Raw genomic sequence first — 19654 nt, 5'->3', positions numbered from 1 at the left:
AGAGCAGAACAGGAGAAAATGGAGAAATTCCAGCCCACGGAATTCTACTGATTTTCCAACCTCCCAAACTTTCTCCTTTTAAACTTATTTGAGAGAGAGACAAAGAGAGAGCACAAGCAAGACGGACAAAGGAGGGAGAGAACCCCATGCAGACTCCCCACTGTGCTTGGAGCCCGACCCAGGGCTCCAACCTGCGGCCCAGAGAGCATGACCTGAGCCAAAATCAAAAGTCTGACGCCCAATCGAATGCGCCCCCTTAGCACCCCCCAAACTTTCTTTTGAAATGAAACAAAAGAAACAAAGGCGTGGGATGCAGAGAGCACTTACCACAGAGACTTTGCTCACTACGTCTCTCGCGACTGCTAAGCCTTGAGCAAAAGTGCGGGCGGCGACAAACGCACGCGTAACCTGCAGCTTCAATTTCCGAGGGACATCTCCGAAGGGCTTCAGCTGCTCCGTGTACTTGCTCACGCACTCCAGATACTCGTCTGTGAAGTGGTACTGGGAGTTAACCAGGCGGAACATCCGCTCCAGAAGGCGAGCCCAGAAGTCACTTAGCATTTCTTCCAGGTTCACGCTTCCCGCCACGTAGTAGCGCTTCAGCTCCCCGAAGAGATCTTTAAATAGCTCAGAATTTTGCATGTATAAGCGGCCATAGGTCTTCACAAACATGTCATTCAGGGATTTCTCTGCATTTTCCAGTAGTTCTTTGAAGAATTCTAAAGACAAAAGAAAAAAGGGAAGAAAACATTTTCAGTAATTAAGTAACAAAGTGTCTCTCAGGTCAGTTTGAAAGTTGGGGGAAAAAATGTCAAAATGAAATTGGAAAACACACTCATATATAAGGTGGATTTCTTTTAATGTCAGTGAAAGGAAAGCCAGGTCACAAGCCACAAAGTCATGGACACGTGTTTACACCTAAGAGAGAGGGAAAATAATTATTTTAGACCAGCAACTTCTCAGGAGTCAATATAAAATACACACACATGAATGTAAGTACACACACACACACACACACACATCTCTCGTTCAGTCACAAGGTAAATAAAGAGCTGGATAAAAATGGGTACATGAGATCTAAAACATGAGGCCTGCCAGTACTTTCTACAGCAAGAATCGAAACCAAAGCTAACGATGCCTCCTAACTGAAACCTGACACCTGGACAGGTATTTTCAAAACATGTTATTTTACTCGGACCCATTTTTTTTTTCCTTACATCTACGTGACACGCAAGAACACTGCCTAGTACATGCTGGAGGCCAAGAAACATAATGAAATACCACAAAAGCTAGCGCTGAGGTTTTCTGAAAAGAAGTTCTCAGGTGTTCCCTGTGACATTAGCACAAATTGGGGTATCCAAGTTGAATGTGGGTTCTTAAAGGATTCATATGGGAACATCATGAGATTCTTTGTTGGGGGAAGAGGGGGAAAAGGGTGGGGAAAAGGGAGAGGAGGGACAGAGACACGCAATGCCTAGCAGACTCAAGCACGGATTTTGTGTATTTACAGGCCAACAGGAAAATAACTGAGAAAAATACGTAAGAATACCTGGTTATTCCACATTTACTTTCTGGCCTGAATGCTGAAAGATTTTAATCTCTTAAGTACAAAGAGCAAATTAGTTTTTCCTGAAGCTTTTGGGAGGCAGTTCAAAGAAGGAAAGAGCTGATGGTGTATCTGTAACAATCATTCTTAATGAATCTATGGCTGGTATAAAAATAAACACTTCAAGATATTAAGTTTACAAGCAGAGAATGTAATAAATACTAAAGCGAACTAAAAGGACCACATTAAGAAAGTGCCTCCAAGAGAACATGGAGTAGAAGAAAAAATCTGGTGCCTCCTTTGAAGCCAGAAGAACATTAGCAATCTTCTCGAAATGCAATAGCGTGGCAGAGCCATTATCCATTATCTTCTTACGTCCGGCAGGCAAATGAGAGGCTGAAAACTACTTTCCAGTAGTCTCTCAAAACCTGCACTGAAAACACTGTAAGCCTTTTGGAAGGGGTGTGGGTGTCTCTGCATACTTCCAAGAGCTTCCATACTCGTGCCCCCAGCTCATTACCACATGGTGCCTTGAGCCCGGCTTCCCAAACTATGTGTGTTTTGTCTGTGGGGTATTTCTGTGGGGAGAAGGGCTCTTTCCTTTCCCTTTGGTTGAAGTTTCTCTTGTTTTGTATTTCCTGGGCGCTCTTCAAGGAAGAGAGGAGAAATGGAGTCCCTCTGAAGAGCTAAAAAGGGCGGGCGGGCGGGCGGTGGGGGGGAACCTGAGGAGAAGCATGCAAGTCAACTCGTGTCCTCCATTACAAGCACGGCCTGGTGTTTTTACCCAAGGTCGCTCCCTGGAAGAAGACCAGAAAGTACGCAAGGAGCTAGTGGAACCATATGAAAAGCATTACTCAAATCAGGTACCTGAGAGGCCTCTAATTCTCTCCAGAATCCAAACTGATTCTCAAGTGCAGTCCCACGACCGGCCATCAGCAACACCACATCAGCAAGGCCCTTGTTAGAAATGCAAGTTCTTGGGCCCCACCCTAAACCCTCCAGATCAGAGACCCCAGGCGTGGAGCCCAGCCATCTGGGACGCCGGTTCCCCTAATGTTAGAGAACCATTGTTCTAGCCAAGGAAGCGGGTCCCATTTTACCCCTCAACAGCTATCAGCACCAGCTCGGGGTGGTGCTAAACATGAAGCATACGGGTTAAGCGTTTTAATTAGAGGAAAACGTCTTTCCAATGACTTGGGTTTTTTCCATGTTTTTCTTGCATTCTTGGGTGTCATTTCTAATTTTGGGGGTTGGGGGGATAAATTTTCTTGTACGGAAGTCTCAACTAAGTGTCCAGAAGGCAGGTAGCACTTTCCTAGAATTCAAAGCTGGGGGGTGTTGGGGTAAGAAGCAACGTGAAAGTGTCGTCTGGTCCACTTCCCATACCTTGCTCGGTTCCCTAGCAGCCCTGCCCTAGCTGCTGGTTCACTGGGGACACGGTAAAGAAGGAATGCCGAGCCACGTCAGTACGCGCCTGCCTGGTAGGCTGCACACGTAGCTTGCACGCGCTGGAAAACTAAAGGCTGGTCACTGAGATCTATCCGTGAGCCTTGTGTCAATCCCCTGCTATTAGTATTTTGCAATCCAGAAGAGAGGATTCCAAAGGCAACCACAGGTCCTTCCCTAATATTGGATTTTTATTATACTGCTCATAAAATAGGCACACATCATTTAGGGTAGAAGTAGGATGTTGGAAATTATTTGCCTTGTGCTTTGATGACTCATGTAATAAGGAACTCTGAATACACACTTGCATGACTAGGGAATGGCACCCACAGTTGTATAGCTTTTAAGGATGGGGGCAGGGAGGCATTTCAGAGGTGTTTGAATTTAAAACAGCTGTACAGTGTCAGAGTTCATTGTTCAGGCTCCAAAGGGCTTCAGGTCAAAGAAATGCCAAGACACTGAGCATTTGATGGGGGGAAAAAAATAAAAGTCTTAGAGTTCCTCATTGAGATCAAGAACCCATGGGTTAGTTGTTACTCTGTGTAACGTAGCTGCTTTGGAGTGTAAGAGACGTGATCTAATTGAGAGAATGGATTTCAAACCAGCATGCCCTCTGTCCAGTACCACCAGGGAACGTGTTCTGTTTCCCATGACTCAAATTCTGTCTAGGAAGGGTTGTGTGCAAGCACATAGGATTGCGTGTGTGCTGTGCGTGATGTTAATTTAAACAGGAGTTAATTTGGTGCTACATACATGTTCTAGTTCTTTTGATTGTTCAGAACATTGATTTCCTTTCTGATCCACTTTAAGATATTTAGTATAGCCATATAAGTTGCAAATACAAAGATTGTTTGAGTGGGCCATATGCCAAAATTCTATAAAATTGACCTAACAAGTTAAAATCTGATCCATGAATCCCTCCTAATGGCCACGCAATTTGGCAAGTACGTACTGAGTGGCTATTACGGGCTCAAATCGAAGCACACAGTTGTATCATGCATCTTAACCTTCTTGTCCAATCAGACTGTAATCAACATCCCCGAGAAGACTTACTTCCTTCACCCAGCTCACCTTTACTACACCGCCAACACTCCACACGTGCTTTTACGTGCAGAGACTTTTAAAGCACCTATAAAATCCTTAATCCTTCATTTCATACAGCGAGTTTTAAAGTATCTCTTTTGCCTACGGAAGTTAACAGAACAAAAGCCAAGGGACCTGAAGGACCCAAACTCCCTTACTTTTACTGACCCTGTTAAATGAGACTATTCGATCTATGCCTTTTGCCCCAGAGACCATGTAAGGATGGCAGACATAATTTAAATTCCAAAATCCATACCGGTTACGTCCAATATCACCCAAAGCATAATAATTTGCTGTAAGGAGGAAAAAGGAGAAAAGGGGTTAGGGGATCTCCTCCTATCAAACTACCAGCTTCCACAGGTTCGTGTATAACTCCACCTTTCCTACTAGGATACTTCCTTCTCAATGAGGAATAGAGCAGAATCAGACATTCGGGTCCTGGTCCTGGTCCCCGGCCATCAGTGGCAACTTCACTAATCACTATAACATTCATCTTCACTTTTCTCCCCCATTATTCAGAATTTAGGATTAGGGTCTGGTCTTAACTGAACAACTGTCCAGGCCCCAGATACCTAGCAATGACTCCTTCTTAATCATTATGCCTGAAGCCAGTTATAAGACACTTGGTGGCTAATAGAGGACTGGCCAGAGCAGTGTACCCAGAACTCCACAACCATCAGAAGCTTATATCATCGGGAATTAGATCTCCCTTGTAACAACTGCTTGTATTCATGGAAAATGCCAAGGAGGGAGTCTGTTTCAAGGGATGCTACAGGTATCTGAAAGACGGAGTCAAAGTTGATCAGGGTGTATTTCTCCCTTAGCTTTCAGCTTAAGTGTTTACATTCTAAGGATCAAGCAACTGCTACTCCCAGGACTTGTGGGTGAGCACTAAACACAAACACTGTAACATGCTGCCTATCGAAACGGGGTGAAACATGAGCGAAGTGTGGGATCCCTCACCTATGAGCTGTGTGGCCTTGAATGGACAGAAGATCTAACGTCACTGATTTTCTTGGGCCTCACCCATAACATAAGGCTGTTACTGCTCACCTCATGAATAATGGCCAGCACGCCAGAGATCTCAATAAATGCTAATTCTTATAATCAGCGAAGGGTTCTTATTGTCACCTTTAGGGTTTCTTCCTATCTACAGTCACTTTAAAAATCTCTTAAGGCTGGTTTTTATCCTTCTTGGCAGAGTCGAATAGTATCCAGCTCGGGGAACATAAATTAAGCCAAAGCTGCTGGAGGTCAGTTAAGAAGACCCAAGGCCTTATAAAACTGGGAGCAATTTAGGCAAAGGAAATGCTTAATGGCTTCAGCTTCCAGCACGGTGAAATGTCCCGGACATCTGCAAGGGTGGCAGCGACCACCAAGTGAAAGACACCGAAGGGAGAAACCTCAGCCCATGGGAGAGGCTTTATATTAAAAGAGAGTATCACAGACATCACACACATATAAACACAGATCAGGGTTAAAGATTAAGCAAAGAATCGGGGAAAGGAAAATTAAGAATGAAGCGGCAGGTCAACCCCCAACCCTCCCCACGCATTTCATCTGCCAGAAGTCTGCTCAGTACAAGGGCTGAGCTATGGGACTGCAAGTATTTTCCAGCTCTAAAATGGATTATTCTGAATGTCAGTAGTATCAGTTTAACATGGGAAAAACTAGAACGAGAGGTCGCCTTTTCCATATAAAAGTTTTCTACGCAATATCCTGTCTTTTAAAACAACGAAGAGGAACATCGCGTTCTTCTCTATCCCCAGCCACTTGTCTTGCATCAAATAAACATTCAAAATTCTTGACAGAGGTCAAAAGGCCCCAGTTCTGCTATTAAACACCATTAGTTACTCCATTATAAACAATCGACTGGCTATTGATTAATGAGCTAGAAAACGTTCTAGAAGTAACCCACGACCTTAAGAGACTGGAAGCCCTTTCTACTCAATCCACTTGGCTGCGTGTTATAAATTGCCACCTTGTATTTATATTATTAGGAAACCTCCTTTTCCGTCGAAGGATTAATTTCCCCTTTACTGTAAAGACTGTGCTTCACAGCCCTGGCACGGCGTGCGAACAGTAAGTTACCACCTCGACAAAATTCCTGAGAAAAGCAGGCTCCTTGTAAGTGCTACAAATCATACTTTTCTCCCTGTTAAGAAAACTCGAGTTCTAGTCACCCCTTCATTGGAGATCTTGCATTTAAGCAAGAATGGCTAACGTTAAGCATCTACAAATGAAAGAGAAAAAGGAAATGAAACAAGCGTCTTACCCACTGAAATGAAACGCAAAGAAACGCAAACTTCGGTCTCTGATAATCTTCCCCCGCTGCCTTGCCTTGCTTTTCCGGTAATGTCTGCTGAAGTTTCCCGCAGGCACTTTCCTCTGTCTTGGCATGATCTTACTCCCTCCAAAGTGCCTGCTAGGGTGCAATGTACTAAAAGGACACGTACTTGACTAATGCTCGTCAACCGATCGCACATACACAGACCTCCCCTAGGATGACAGCGCCACAGCCAACTGCCGTCCTCACGAGGGGCTGTGAACGTCCACTATGCTCATTTTCTTGGGTAATCCATTCTGAATGCTAAAGGTCCTTCTGGTATCTCCCGTGGCACCCGTCCCACGCTACTGTAGCCGGAGACATGGGGTCATAGCTCTTAAGCCTTCTCCTGGACCCCATGTCATCCGTACCAAGGGTACACCAGCACCAGCTAGCCAGTTCCCTTTGACGCACGTACTCCTTCTCACTCAGGTGCCCAGAGGAGGCAGACTTAAGAAGTTAAGGAAGCCAGGAGGCTGGAGCGGCCAGCCCAGAGGTTCCCTATACTAACCTTTATGTGGATCTATTCTACAAACTCCCACAGAAACCTTCTCATATGGTCTAGGTGCTCATGACCTACTATCAAGAGAAAACTGGGACACACGGGAACTGTAATCTGTTAGGATTCCAATTTGCATCTACCTGCACAAAAAAGACGAGGCAAAAATGTTGACATAAATACAACAGGTGTTACGGACCTGGGGTAATTTTTTTCAACAGATGTTTCTCAAAATTTGTTCACCCAAATTTTTCAGTGACATTTTATAACCAGAAAACTACTGTACCCTCATGTATGCACAAAGTGCTTTACTTCCCTCATTCCATTCATTTAACTTAATTGCTGGAGGTTTCCATGCATTTTTCTGTCTACATAGGGTCTATAGTGACCAGTGTGGTATGTTAGGGGGCAAAAAACCAACCAAACAAACAAAAACCCCACCCAGATATTTTCTTAAAATGCCAAAGCATTTCTTACATTTTTTCATTTAAAAAGATACAATTTTAAGTGTCCCATTCAAATTGCAGCGATTTAAAAAGTCTGGTAAGATACAAAGAAAATATAAACATACTGCCAATAACCCCACTACTAAAGCACAACAATGATGCTTTATTGAATTCTCTTCTTCCTATGAAGATATGTACTGTTACCGGCTTGAGATCATATTGTATCTGTACCCCGTTCTCGGGTGACACCGTGAGCTTAGCGTTTCCTGTGGGATTAGAGATCCTTCAGAAACTTCACCGGTATCAACTGCATGTGGATGGGCCAGAGCCATCATGGGACATTTAGACAGATTTCCTGTTTGTCATTATTGGAAGTAATGCTGTGATGAACACGCTTGCACAGAAATCTTTCTTTCCTTGAGATAAATACGGAAAAGTAGAATGACTAACTCAAAGGGTATGAATGTTTTCAAGACTTCTGACACACTGACCTCTGAAAAAGGTGTGCAAATGTAACACTCTGAGCCATATTTATTTTGAGAGTTTCGATGGCTTTTGCCGATTCTTTCCAGGGGAGGAGGATGGAGCTGGGCCGGGGCAATAAACAAGGAAGGCCCAACTGGCTGGAGAATTCCCCCAGTCAATCAGTTGGGAGGCAGTGCTAGATCAAATCCGCCCTTTTCTTCGCCTCGCCAGACAGACACAGAGAAGGAGGTGGGCAGAGAGGAACAACAGCCTTCTCCACTCCCAGGCTCAAAGTGCAGTGAACCAACAAAGTAGATAAAAGGCTTTCAGCTGACGCTCTTCCATTTTATTTACTTGCCTCCAAACAGATGAGCTGCCTCTTGCTGATGCTGTGACTCCTTAAGAAGTCAAAGCTAACAGCAGAGGCCCACAGCGCTGGGGCTAGGGGCTCCCCTCAAGCCTCACTAGCCTTCCCAACCTGGCGAGATAGCCAACGCTAGCGCCACAATTGGTCACACTTCAGATAACAACTCACAGGGCAGAAAACCTTTGACAATACGGAAATGTGAGTGTTGTCTGAGCTCTTGATTTGATTACAGTAAGCTGCCAATGTCTCTTTTTCATTGAGTTTCACAGAGAGATTATCAAAAGAGTTAGCCAAAATGCCTGGCATTTTAGTCCCCTTCACAGGGAAGGAAAAGAAAATAGAATGGTAAAGAAAAGAGGAGTAGTGCCGTCCAACGAAATCAAAGACTCCCGACATTAGGATCTGGAAAGAGCGCAACATTTGCAGGATGGCCAGAAGGCCTAGCATGTGTCTCTGTCTCTCTCTCCAACTCTGAAGATACTTGTCCCGTGAAATGCTGTCCACTGCACTACAGAAGAGGTTTAAAAAAGCAACACATTTTTTTTAAACATCTGAATGGATCAAATCTGAGGTAAGGATTAAAGTCACCCCACACCAAAGACACAGACGTCGTGAAAAGAAGGGCCATCTGTACCCCAATGTTCATAGCAGCAATGGCCACGGTTGACAAACTGTGGAAAAAACCAAGATGCCCTTCAACGGACGAATGGATAAAGAAGATGTGGTCCACATACACAATAAAATATTATTGAGTCATCAGAAAGGATGAATACCCAACTTTTGTAGCAACATGAATACCCAACTTTTGTAGCAACATGGACGGGACTGGAAGAGATTATGCTGAGTGAAATAAGTCAAGCAGAGAGAGTCAACTATCATATGGTTTCACTTATTTGTGGAGCATAAGGAATAACACGGAGGACATGGGGAGACGGAGAGGAGAAGGGAGTGGGGCGAAATCGGAGGGGGAGACGAACCATGAGAGACTGTGGACTCTGAGAAACAAACTGAGGATTTGGAGGGGCGGGAGTTGGGGGGTTGGGTGAACCTGCTGGTGGGTACTAAGGAGGGCACGTACTGCATGGAGTACTGGGTGTGATGCATAAACGATGAATTTTGGAACACTGGAAAAACAAAGTTAAAAAAAATTTTTTAATTTAAAAAAATTAAAAGTCACCCCTAGGATGGATGTATGTACTACATTCCTACTACATGTTTATTTTAGAGGATATTTAAGACTTGCCTTTTAATATACATAAAGACCTTCCCCAGGGGTCTTCAGTCAGTCGACATGGAGGGGCAGAGCACAAGAATAAAAGGACGTAGCTGAAGAAATAGTGGTGGTCAGAGGTCAGGAAAATTCCAGAAATTTCAGCTTAGCTAATGGCCATGAAGCTTAGTCGGACACATTTGCCTTTTAAGGTGAGTGGCCAGCTTCCTCCCACTGAGGTCACTGCTTTCATGGGCCTGTGAATGCTAATGCCGTCAGCTCCCTGCGCCTCAGCACTGGTAGCTGGTTTCCCGACCGGCCTAATGAAGGGCTGACCGCTGTGAACTCTGGGAAATTTCCAGTCAGTGATTAAAACACAGATTTGGCTAAATCTGCAGAGTGCGACGCCTCCTGCCTTTGTGAAGTGATAGAAAACAAGGGGGCTTGAGGGCTTAAGGGAAGGGTGGCCACTTTGATTTACACTTGGCCCATGCAGATAGATGGGACAGACAATTATTTCTTTTATGTGCGTTTTAAGCTAATTCAGAAAATTTCTACTATTATTCGAGTTAACAAGCTTCAGGCTCATGGGAGGGTTTTCAAAGACCTGGGGAAAGTAGTGGAGTTAAGAAATGATAGCAGGAAAATAGAGGGTACCAGACAGGCGGCTAATTAACATCTTGTGAGACCTTTCACTAAAGCAGCTGGTCCCGTCACATGTTTAGAAGATTCACAGAATTTTTAGAACTGAAAGGGTCTTTATAGAGACCATCGAGCTCAACCCCCTCATTTTATGGATGGGAAAACTGAGACCCAGTTAATTGCCGTGGGTCACAGTGGGTTCACAACGGAACCAGGCTGACAATTCAGTGTGCTCTGCTTCCTGAAGTTACTGCATTTGTTCCCTAAAATGAGGAATTAACACTTTTTGCAATGGGCTGGCCTCAGATATCTCCATTTCCTTAAGATTTCCTCAGCACACAAACCATTTGATTCGGGAAGTGAAGCAAAAATGTATTTTCATACTTGTTACTTCATTTTTACTATGTGATTCAGAGATATATTTAACGTGGCAGCCCTAATCTTTTTATCCATCTATTTGGGTTGTTTGATTGAACTATGCTTCTTTTAAAAACAACTAGTCTCTCACAAAACGCGACATTTTGGGGTGGGCCTTTATGTTGTGGTCCTAAAACAAGGATTATGCCCCACTTCTATTATTTCTACTCCTTTGCCCGGCAATTCTTTCAAAGCCCCCTGAACTGAGCATCTGATTAGCATATTCATGAGACAACCCATTCAGCTATGTTAATTAGCAGTTCTACTTCAAAAAAAAAAGAAAAAAAATTTTTTTTCCCAGAACCCACCAAGAGGGGGAGCAGCTAGCTCTGCTGCTTCCCTTTCTGGCTCTAGGTCTCTAGCCTAGGATAGTACACTTCTGGTATGGAACTTCCTCAGTTCAAGTGTACATAAAGGAGATTACAGTGTAGAAAAATAAAGAGGTGAGACCTTAAACTCAGATCTACAAGTTTAAAATAGGAGAATCCTGAGAATTCTGGTGGGGAGGGACGCGGCCTAAGGAAGCATGCTTCTGTACTTTAGCTGGGTCTGAAAACACATGCATGCACACAGTTTAGAACTTAAAAACAGATTTACAGACTGTATAATCTCTTTAGATGGGAAAACAATAAAAAATTAAACATGTAAAAAAAAATTAAAAATGTAGAACAAAAGAAAGCCTTTAGAGATAAGGGAACTGGCTCCGAAACGCCAAGACTGGCACTAGAACTCCGGAGCTCCTTGAGGAAGAATGATAGAAATTTGAGGTCATGGAATGGTTTCTAGTTAAAGAAGTCTGACCTGCTAAAAGCCTATGAACCTTATTTTTGTTGAAAAGTTTCTAACAGGGGCGCCTGGGTGGCTCAGTCGGTTAAGTGTCTGCCTTTAGCTCAGGTCATGATCTCGGGCTCCTGGGATCCAGCTGCTTCTCCCTCTCCCTCTGCCCCTGCCCCCACCCACTGCTTGATGTGTGCGCTCTCTCTAATAAATAAATAACCTGTTCTGGCCATAGAAAGAAGTGGTATCTCATCAACAGGACTTGGAATTTTGATGGTAGAGGAAGTTGCCTGGGCTCAGGGTCACCACTTCAAATTTATACCATAGCTTAGAGATGGCAAAAGATGCTCCTTTGAAGTTGCCTGACCTTGTAGGTTCCCATGTGACCCTCTCCTATTTCCTCAAGACTTGTCAGCCTTCTTCGTGCCACCTGGCCACCCCAGCTTGGTTCTCCAGTGGCCATCTTGTTGCTCAGCCCAAACTCCTCATTCACATCAATAATCTCAGGCTTGTCCTTTATAATGGCCTGGACCATTCTTGGACCAAGCACCCTGCCCTTGGATTTCTGAGCATCAAGACAGCCCCTGTACAATTTCACTCAACCTCCTCTTTAGGCATGAAATAGGCAATGCATCCCAGCTCTGTTCTGACCTCCAGGCCAAACACATTTCAACTACTACTCCTTCAAAAGAAATTTACTCTGTGCTCACTACCTTTATTGTCTACGCCATGTTTTAATTTGAAGTCAGAAGAAACAAACTAAGGTTTCACAATCAAGTTTCATGACCAGTTTTGAAACTGAGAAAGAAACAGTGTTAACACATTTACTGAATGTGAAACCTGGTAGGGAAAGGCCAGAGAAACTGTTTTTCCATCCGTTTTTAAAAAACATATGTTAACACTTACTGACAGTGTTTCTCTGAATGGCTTTTTAAAAACTACACACTGGAGTCATAGGAGTAATGCTAGAAAACCATGGGGAGTGGGAAGGGGAAAGAACAGCTTGAACAGCAGGCCCTTAGGTGAGAGAGGTCACAATGTCCATGGGCTCCGCAATTGGAGGAGACATGTCTAACAGGAAATGGGGCCACTCGGAGGTGGCAGAACTTGAAAACAGCTTGATCTTCACTCCATCATGCTACCAACGGGCCTGCCATTTGTGAAGAGCAGGACTTTTCCCCATCTAAATGCCCTTATTAAACCCAAGGGGTCATTTTTGTATTTCAGCATCTCAAGTTTTCAGAGATGGCCATCTGATTATCTTTCTAAGTATTCTCCTCAAAGAAAATGCTACAGTTACTGTCTTGAATGAGAAATGCCAGAGTCAAGTAAATTACCAGTCTTTTCAATAATTACACTAACAGTTTAGGGACCAAGAGAGACTCAATAATTACACTAACAGTTTAGGGACCAAGAGAGACTCAATCATTACACTAACAGTTTAGGGACCAAGAGAGACAGAGGTGGCCTAATGATGTCTTTTGACAATAACACCCACCTTCGCATGGTGTTAACATGTTGTTAAGTACATTTAATGGTTACAGCACACCTGTGTGTGGGGGGGGGTATGGACTGATAAACAGGATATATAGATACATAGAACATTTTCACCCATCCAGGAAAAAAAGGACATAAAATCAAGACTGAATACAATTTTGCATGGTAACCGGTGGCAAAATGGCATAGATAAATGACATGCTACATAGAGAAAACTTTAGTCCAACTACGTTACAAATTCAGTATGTTCTCCTGGCCTAGCCTGGGAACCTAACACCTATTAAATCGGTTATAAGTTTCAAATAACGAATCTCAAAAGCCAACATTTGAAATACAACCTGTTCTTTAGCTGGGGACTGCCTTATCAGCTATATAAATCTAATTTAGTCCAACTTCTCACCATGGTAACAAGCCCTTTGCAGAAATACTCAAAGACATTTCACATCTCGAAAATTTGCCTTGTACTTCTTCAACACACATAATGTCAAGAAAAGCATGCTTCAAAGGTACTATGTAATTAGAATGGCCTTTAAAACAGGCACAAAGGAAATCATTCCTATTAAAATTAAATCTACTTCATAACAATCTTCAAACTGAGTGAAGAGCACCAGAGAAGAGAATCCTGAGGTGTTTTGGACCCCATACTCCAGAGTTTTTCAAGTCTATCATCTGTAACATTGCTTTAGATATGATTGACGTGCTGCTTATTTGGCACAGATGGGCGATTTCTTCACTATTAGAAGACAGCATGTGTATGAGAATTCATGTTTGGCACAGGGGACTGAAATGGGTTTGGTCGTGGTTTTACATGGATAGACTAAGCCAAAGTGCCAGCTAAGGGATGAAGCCCAGCTTAACAACAATTATAAATATAGTAGCTACTCCTGGGCCACTGCTGCGTGCCAACTCAAGAGCCGAGTTTTAACCCTATCTGTGTTCTATGGGGCTTCTAGGAATTCTAGTTATCTCTGGGAAATCCAGTTTGCAACTTAATTTGAAGTCGAGCATCTGCAGAATCTCTATGCTTATTCTAAGTCTTCAAATGCCCGCCTGCTTTTTATTAGGGAGATTTTTTTTTTAAGTGACTTGCGTCAACAGCACTATTTTGTGTTCACCCAAGAAAATAAATGAAAGCCCTTAAATTAAACTACTTCAATCTCTTTTTTGGCTCCTTGCAACCATATTTCCATAATGCCTACCATACAGATTCTAGTGCATCCAGACGGATCCCAGCAGCGAAGCTGGAAGGCTAACTGGCCCTTAGGATCCAACAAGGAGAAAGTCTTGGGAGTTCCGAAAAAGCAGTCGTGGAAACTGAACTGTCACCTCTGAACCATGACTTGCAGAAAAGGTGTCAAATGGATTCAAGGACAAAGCACATACTGCTGCTTACTTGGGCCAAAGTTCCCGTACCTACCGTCAAACTTCTTGTAACGGGAAGCAAAGACGGCTTGCAACTGATTGCACTGTTCGCTGACCACACTTTTGAAATCATCTTTACTTTGCAGGCTGTATCTCTCCTCCATCTCCTGAGAGCAGCAGGTATAGCCCTGGGGACAGATCTTCAAATGATCACCTGGAAGATAAAATTGTAGGACAATCAATCCCATCATCCTTCATCAAGTCCAAAAGGGAAGAGTTTGGCTTTAGTGCACACACGCCTTTCCCTTTCCCGCAAAAGCCTAGGCATCGTGTGTATCTGAAAAGTTTTACAAAAACTAAATATCGAGACAGCTAGCAGGCTCAGTCGGGTAAAGCATGCAACTCCTGTTCTCAGGGTCATGGGTTCAAGCCCCATGTTGGGGGATAAATAAACTATAAGCACCCCATTCCCTTATGGGAAAGCTAAAATAACAAAGCCACCTACAATAGACAAAAGAACATGTGAATCAAGAAGACTGCTACACTACAGGAAAATCGGTGTGGCCAATAAACACTATCATTCAAGATCAACCCATACTTTTTCTTTCTTTTTTTATTAAAGAAATCATTCAAAATTCTATGCTAAATACTGTATGAGTCAAACAAATGACCGTAAGTTTTTCTAGCTTTTGGGAGTTTACATACCAAGAGAGGGTACCCTAATGAAGAATGATCTATAAAGTACATGTCAGGGGTGCCTGGGTGGCTCAGTGGGTTAAGTATCTGCCTTTGGGCGCCTGGGTGGCTCAGTGGGTTAAAGCCTCTGTCTTCAGCTCAGGTCATGATCCCAGGGTCCTAGGATTGAGCCCCACATGGGGCTCTCTGCTCAGCAGGGAGGCTGCGTTTCTTCCTCTCTCTCTGCCAGCCTCTCTGCCTACTTGTGATCTCTGTCTGTCAAATAAATAAATAATATCTTTAAAAAAAAAAAGTGTCTGCCTTTGATTCAGGCCATGATCCCAGGTCCTGGGATTGAGTCCTACACTGGGCTCCTTGCTCAGCAGGGGAGCCAGCTTCTCACTCTCTCTCCCCCTGTGCTTCCCCCCTCTAATAAATAAAATAAAAAAATACAAGACAGCCAAATACATGATGAGCAAACACATCAGCGGTAGTTATACTGTGGGGAAGCAAAGGGGTAAGTAGATCTCAAGGGGTTGTTGGCCAAAAGAAAACAATGGGAGTTCACACTGGGTAATTTCAGGCTATAAGTCACAAAGGCTAAGGGCAAATGACCCTTAAATTTCAGATTTTCTCATTCAGCACATCCTGTGCAGTTGTCAGACACCCTCTGACCTTATAATACCGGGATAAGTGCCCACTCATCCCAGTAAGGACTAATGGCTTCCAATAAATGTCATCTTCACGCAGTGATATAGTCCTAGGAGTCAAGAGAAATGCCATAAGATGCATCACTCCGCAGCAGCTCAACCCAGCAGCTCAACCCACAAGGTATCTCCCTCCCTCTAAACTGACTACATTCTGCTTGTGGTTAGGACAGGAAGGTTTGGAGGGCTTTCTCTCTCTTTTTTTTTTTTTAAGATCCCAAAGTTCACCCACACCTTGTTCCTCCTGCCACAGAACACAACTGTGCTTTGCGGAGACCATACTTCTCCCTCATAATGCCCAAGAGATGGGATGCCACTGAAACCTGCACCCCAATAGTTCTTACCCCTCGAGCCACACTGCCATGAACTGGTGTGATCTAATTTTACAGACGTTTACAAGGACTTACTGCCATTGCCCCTTCTGCCATTGCCAACCACGGTCCATGCAAGACAAAGGGTCTGAAAACAAATCGAGACCTTGGGAACTCAGGAACGGAGTATGCTGAAGATACATGCACCTGTCTCCCATAAGTGGATGCAATAAATAAAGGATTGGAGAATGAAGGGCGACTCAACCACCACCAGCCAAGGAATTGAACTGGCCCATGAGCTGGCCATTGCTGCTTCCTGGCTGACTGTGTTTTGAAGAATAACCTTGACCTAAGATACATACCGCAGTGGCTCTGGAGAGGTGGGGCACTGCAGATGAAACAGACTTAAGCAACTTAATCTGGCTAAACCAGGACTGTCTACAGCACGTATGCAAATAATCACATAATCATACGTGTGCCTGATCATCTTTCCTTCTCGACAATTAAAAAGTAGGGAGAATATTGCTGTAACACAAAAAGGGGGTGGTTATAGTAATCAAGGACTATTTAGGAAAAGGTGGAGGGAAACAATCTTCAAACAACTTCTTCATCCAGAAACTGCTGAAAGTCTCTTTCGGCATTCTTGAAACTCTTGGTCAACAGATCAATCTAACTGAAAAAGGGCAGGGGGCGGGGGGTAAGATTGGGTATAAGAGTTTAGGAGTTGTGAAGCTGCAGTGTCTCAGATCTCATTAGCCAAAGAAGCAGGTTGCTAAGGCTCAGTTTTCTGCAAACACCTTTGTTACAACCAAAAACAAAACTCCCTCTTCCCTGGCTTAACAAGTTCACAGCAGGCCCTTGGTACCAAGGCACATAATTAACAGAGAGCTATCCAGTCGTCTCCAGGTTTCAGGGTTGAGGATTTCCCCCAACACGGTCTTGACATGTGAAATAACATGAAGGAACCCAACTTGCTATAGTTGGGTTAAATAATCCATCACACTCATACCCCACACAGAAAACTAATTGGAATGCTCAGAGTGAGAGCTTAAGACACCGCAGGGCTATTTAAATGAATTATAGTTAAGGGAGCAGCTACTTCTTAAGTTTGTCACAGGCTAAAATTCATCACATGCTGGTTTTCAAACGCCTGCAAAGATTCCATTGGGATATACACTGAATTTCCAAGGCAAAACAATTCACGAGTTTGGAAAAAAAATCTACGTTCACCGAATCTTAATAGGGTTCACACATATAATAAACCAAGGGGCCACTTCATGGATGCTATCAAAGGTTTCTAAACCCAAGGAAAAGTACACCTTCTTCCCACCCCTAATGCATAACACACTCAGCGACACACGGATACACACACACACTCACACAACCTGAAACCAGAAAATTCAGAGCCAGCAGGAAAGAATAATTTTCTATACTTAAGAAGGTGCTAGACATTGATGGGTATAAACTGACCCATAGATATTTTACACTGAGAAGACACCTTTCAAAAATGTCTAATAACAATAAAAGTTACCAGTAACCTGCTATTTCCACAGACACATGTATTCAACAGAGCATCTAAAAGGTCCGGCCTATCTGGGCGACTGGGTGGCTCAGTCGGTTGGGTGGCTGACTCTTGATTTCCGACCACCGGGTCTTGGGGCTGGAGGACGGAGTCCCACGTCAGTCTCTGCACTCTGGATGGGTCTGCTTGTCCCTCTCCCACTCCATGCTTGTGTGCATGTTCTCTCACACAAATAAATAAATAAAATCTTTAAATAAAGAAATAAATAGATAGCCCAGCACAGCCGGGGTACTCAGCCTGTTTCATAGCCATCAGGGGCCCTTAGCAGGACCTTCTGGATTATACCAGAACACTGGGGTCCATGTTTGTTTTGGCAATAACTAATGAAAGAGAGTCCGCTTTCATTTTAGAGAGAAGGTCTTTCCAGGAAGACTTTGTCTAATGGTAAAAGGCTCGGCTTGTGTAAAGGATGACAACAGGGTAGACACTCGGCTAATGCTGCCTCTGGCAAAGTCGTCTTCCTCTTGGTTTCAAGAAGCCCACTCCAACAGGCCACTTTTGCCCATGTAGGCTGGAACATACCACTTATTCGGTCTGTATTTCTAAAAAGTATTACTTGAAAATGTAATCTGACATCCCTGTCCAAAGCCCTGCCTGAGACAAACGCAGTCTGAGACACACTTGTGAATTAAATCCCTAGACATACGTAGGCTACTGGGGAATTGGTGCCGCAACCCCTTTCGGTTGATGGAAAGTTCAAGGAGGAAGTGATGGGTGGGTCAGTCTTGGTGCACTTGAAAATGGAATCTGAGCTCCACATTCTGGTTAGAACTAAAACCACTCAATTGGTTTTTAAAACATCGAGGTGTCTGGGTGGCACAGTCGGTCAAGTGTCCCACTCTTGGTTTCAGCTCGGGTTGCGATCTCAGCGTCATAGGATCAAGCCCTGTCTGAAGCTCCGTGCTCAATGCAGAGTCTGCTTGGGATCCCCGCTCTTTCTGCCCCTAGCCACCCCAAGCTCCACGTAGTAGCTCACGCTTAAAGAAATAAATAAATCTTTAAAAATAAATAAATAAAACTTGACTACTTCTGGGGCATCTGGCTGGCTCTGTTGGAAGAGCACTCTCGATCTTGAACTTGAATATTTCTATTTTAAGTGCCCCAAATGGTTTATATTAAAAAGGCACAAGTATTATTTTAAAGACATTCTCTTTGTCTGTGACTGCTCCTAAAATGGTGTGTCTGAAGGACAAATGCCTATTCTTTCTAGAGATCATCTTTCTAAAGCTGGTGATCCTTTCTCACGAAACATGGAGCAATGCTTGCTTTGGGCTGAGAGAGTGAGCACAGGGACAAGAGGACCTGATGTGGCACAGGTGGGTAGACAGTATGGGGGTAAGTACTAGGCATGTGCTTTTTTTTTTTTAAGGGCCCTAAGTAATTCTGCTAGAGACACAGCCATAAGAATTAGTACCTAAAAGGCTTGAGTAGCAGAGCCACAGAAGAGCTCTGCTCTGAGAATGGCTCAGGTGAACAGCGGGTCATGACCCATAGCTATTCTTGTTTCCTCGGTTTCCCTAGCTCAACCTCCTCCTTCCATGACCCCTGCTGTGTGCAGGCTTCTGTCCATGTATCGCTTCCTGGCTGCTTTCACTCCTTCCCTCTGCCTGGACTGTTCTCCGTCACCCTCCTGTGTAGCTTCGGACAGCCCTGAATATGAACCCAGAGGCTTTTTCCCTTTTCCTTTTTTTTTTTTTTTTTTTGTAAATTTGTTGATTTAGAGTTCCCTGATCTTCATTTAAAAAGCAGGTAAGTTCAATGCTTTATGGTTTTCTAAGGAAGCACCTAAATTAAGTTGCTTTTTGTACATGGCCCTTGATTAGATTTTTCTTTGTGGGTCAGTGGCCTTCTAAAGAAAAAAGGTCCCCTAGCCCTGTCCTCGGAGGCTTGGATGAGAGTCAATGAAGCGTGCTTTTAAAGCTTAACTCTATGTCATTGAAAACCAAAAAATAAATAAATAAATAAAATCCCTTGGAAGAGGCAAACTTTTTTCAATCACACCAGTTCTATGTAATTTCTCTTTAGTCTTGTTATCAATGCCTTGGTTTTCAAAGCTGAACGAAGACAATCACCATCAATTACTACTCGATCCTGTATTGGTTCCTTTTGGAAGCTCTTCAGATCAGTGCTTAAATAGGCAGACCCTGAGGATAAGGAATCTAGTCCATCCTTTACCAAGACTCGGGGGCAAACAATCTGGACACGTGCTTTCTCGCTTTACCTCGCTCACTTCCTCTCACAGAAGACTGGCTCCGAGGTACAAATGGGGAGCAGCTGACGTCTGTGGATTTTCGGC

General features: G+C 43.7%; 1 protein-coding gene across 1 annotated transcript in view; it reads right to left on the bottom strand.

Annotated features, from left to right (window-relative positions):
- Nucleotides 1-19654, bottom strand: part of GPC4 (glypican 4) — a 107145-nt gene that overhangs the window by 19996 nt on the left and 67495 nt on the right. Inside the window, exons 2-3 of the mRNA XM_082716735.1 lie at nt 14139-14297; nt 328-719 (exon numbers count right to left, since the gene is read on the bottom strand). Coding sequence (XP_082572861.1) covers nt 328-719; nt 14139-14297 — 551 coding nt within the window. The remainder of the gene's footprint in view (nt 1-327; nt 720-14138; nt 14298-19654) is intronic.

The sequence above is a fragment of the Mustela nivalis genome (assembly GCF_964662115.1).
Source record: "Mustela nivalis genome assembly, chromosome: X".
NCBI lineage: Eukaryota > Metazoa > Chordata > Mammalia > Carnivora > Mustelidae > Mustela > Mustela nivalis.
This window is presented reverse-complemented; position numbering and strand designations above follow the sequence as displayed.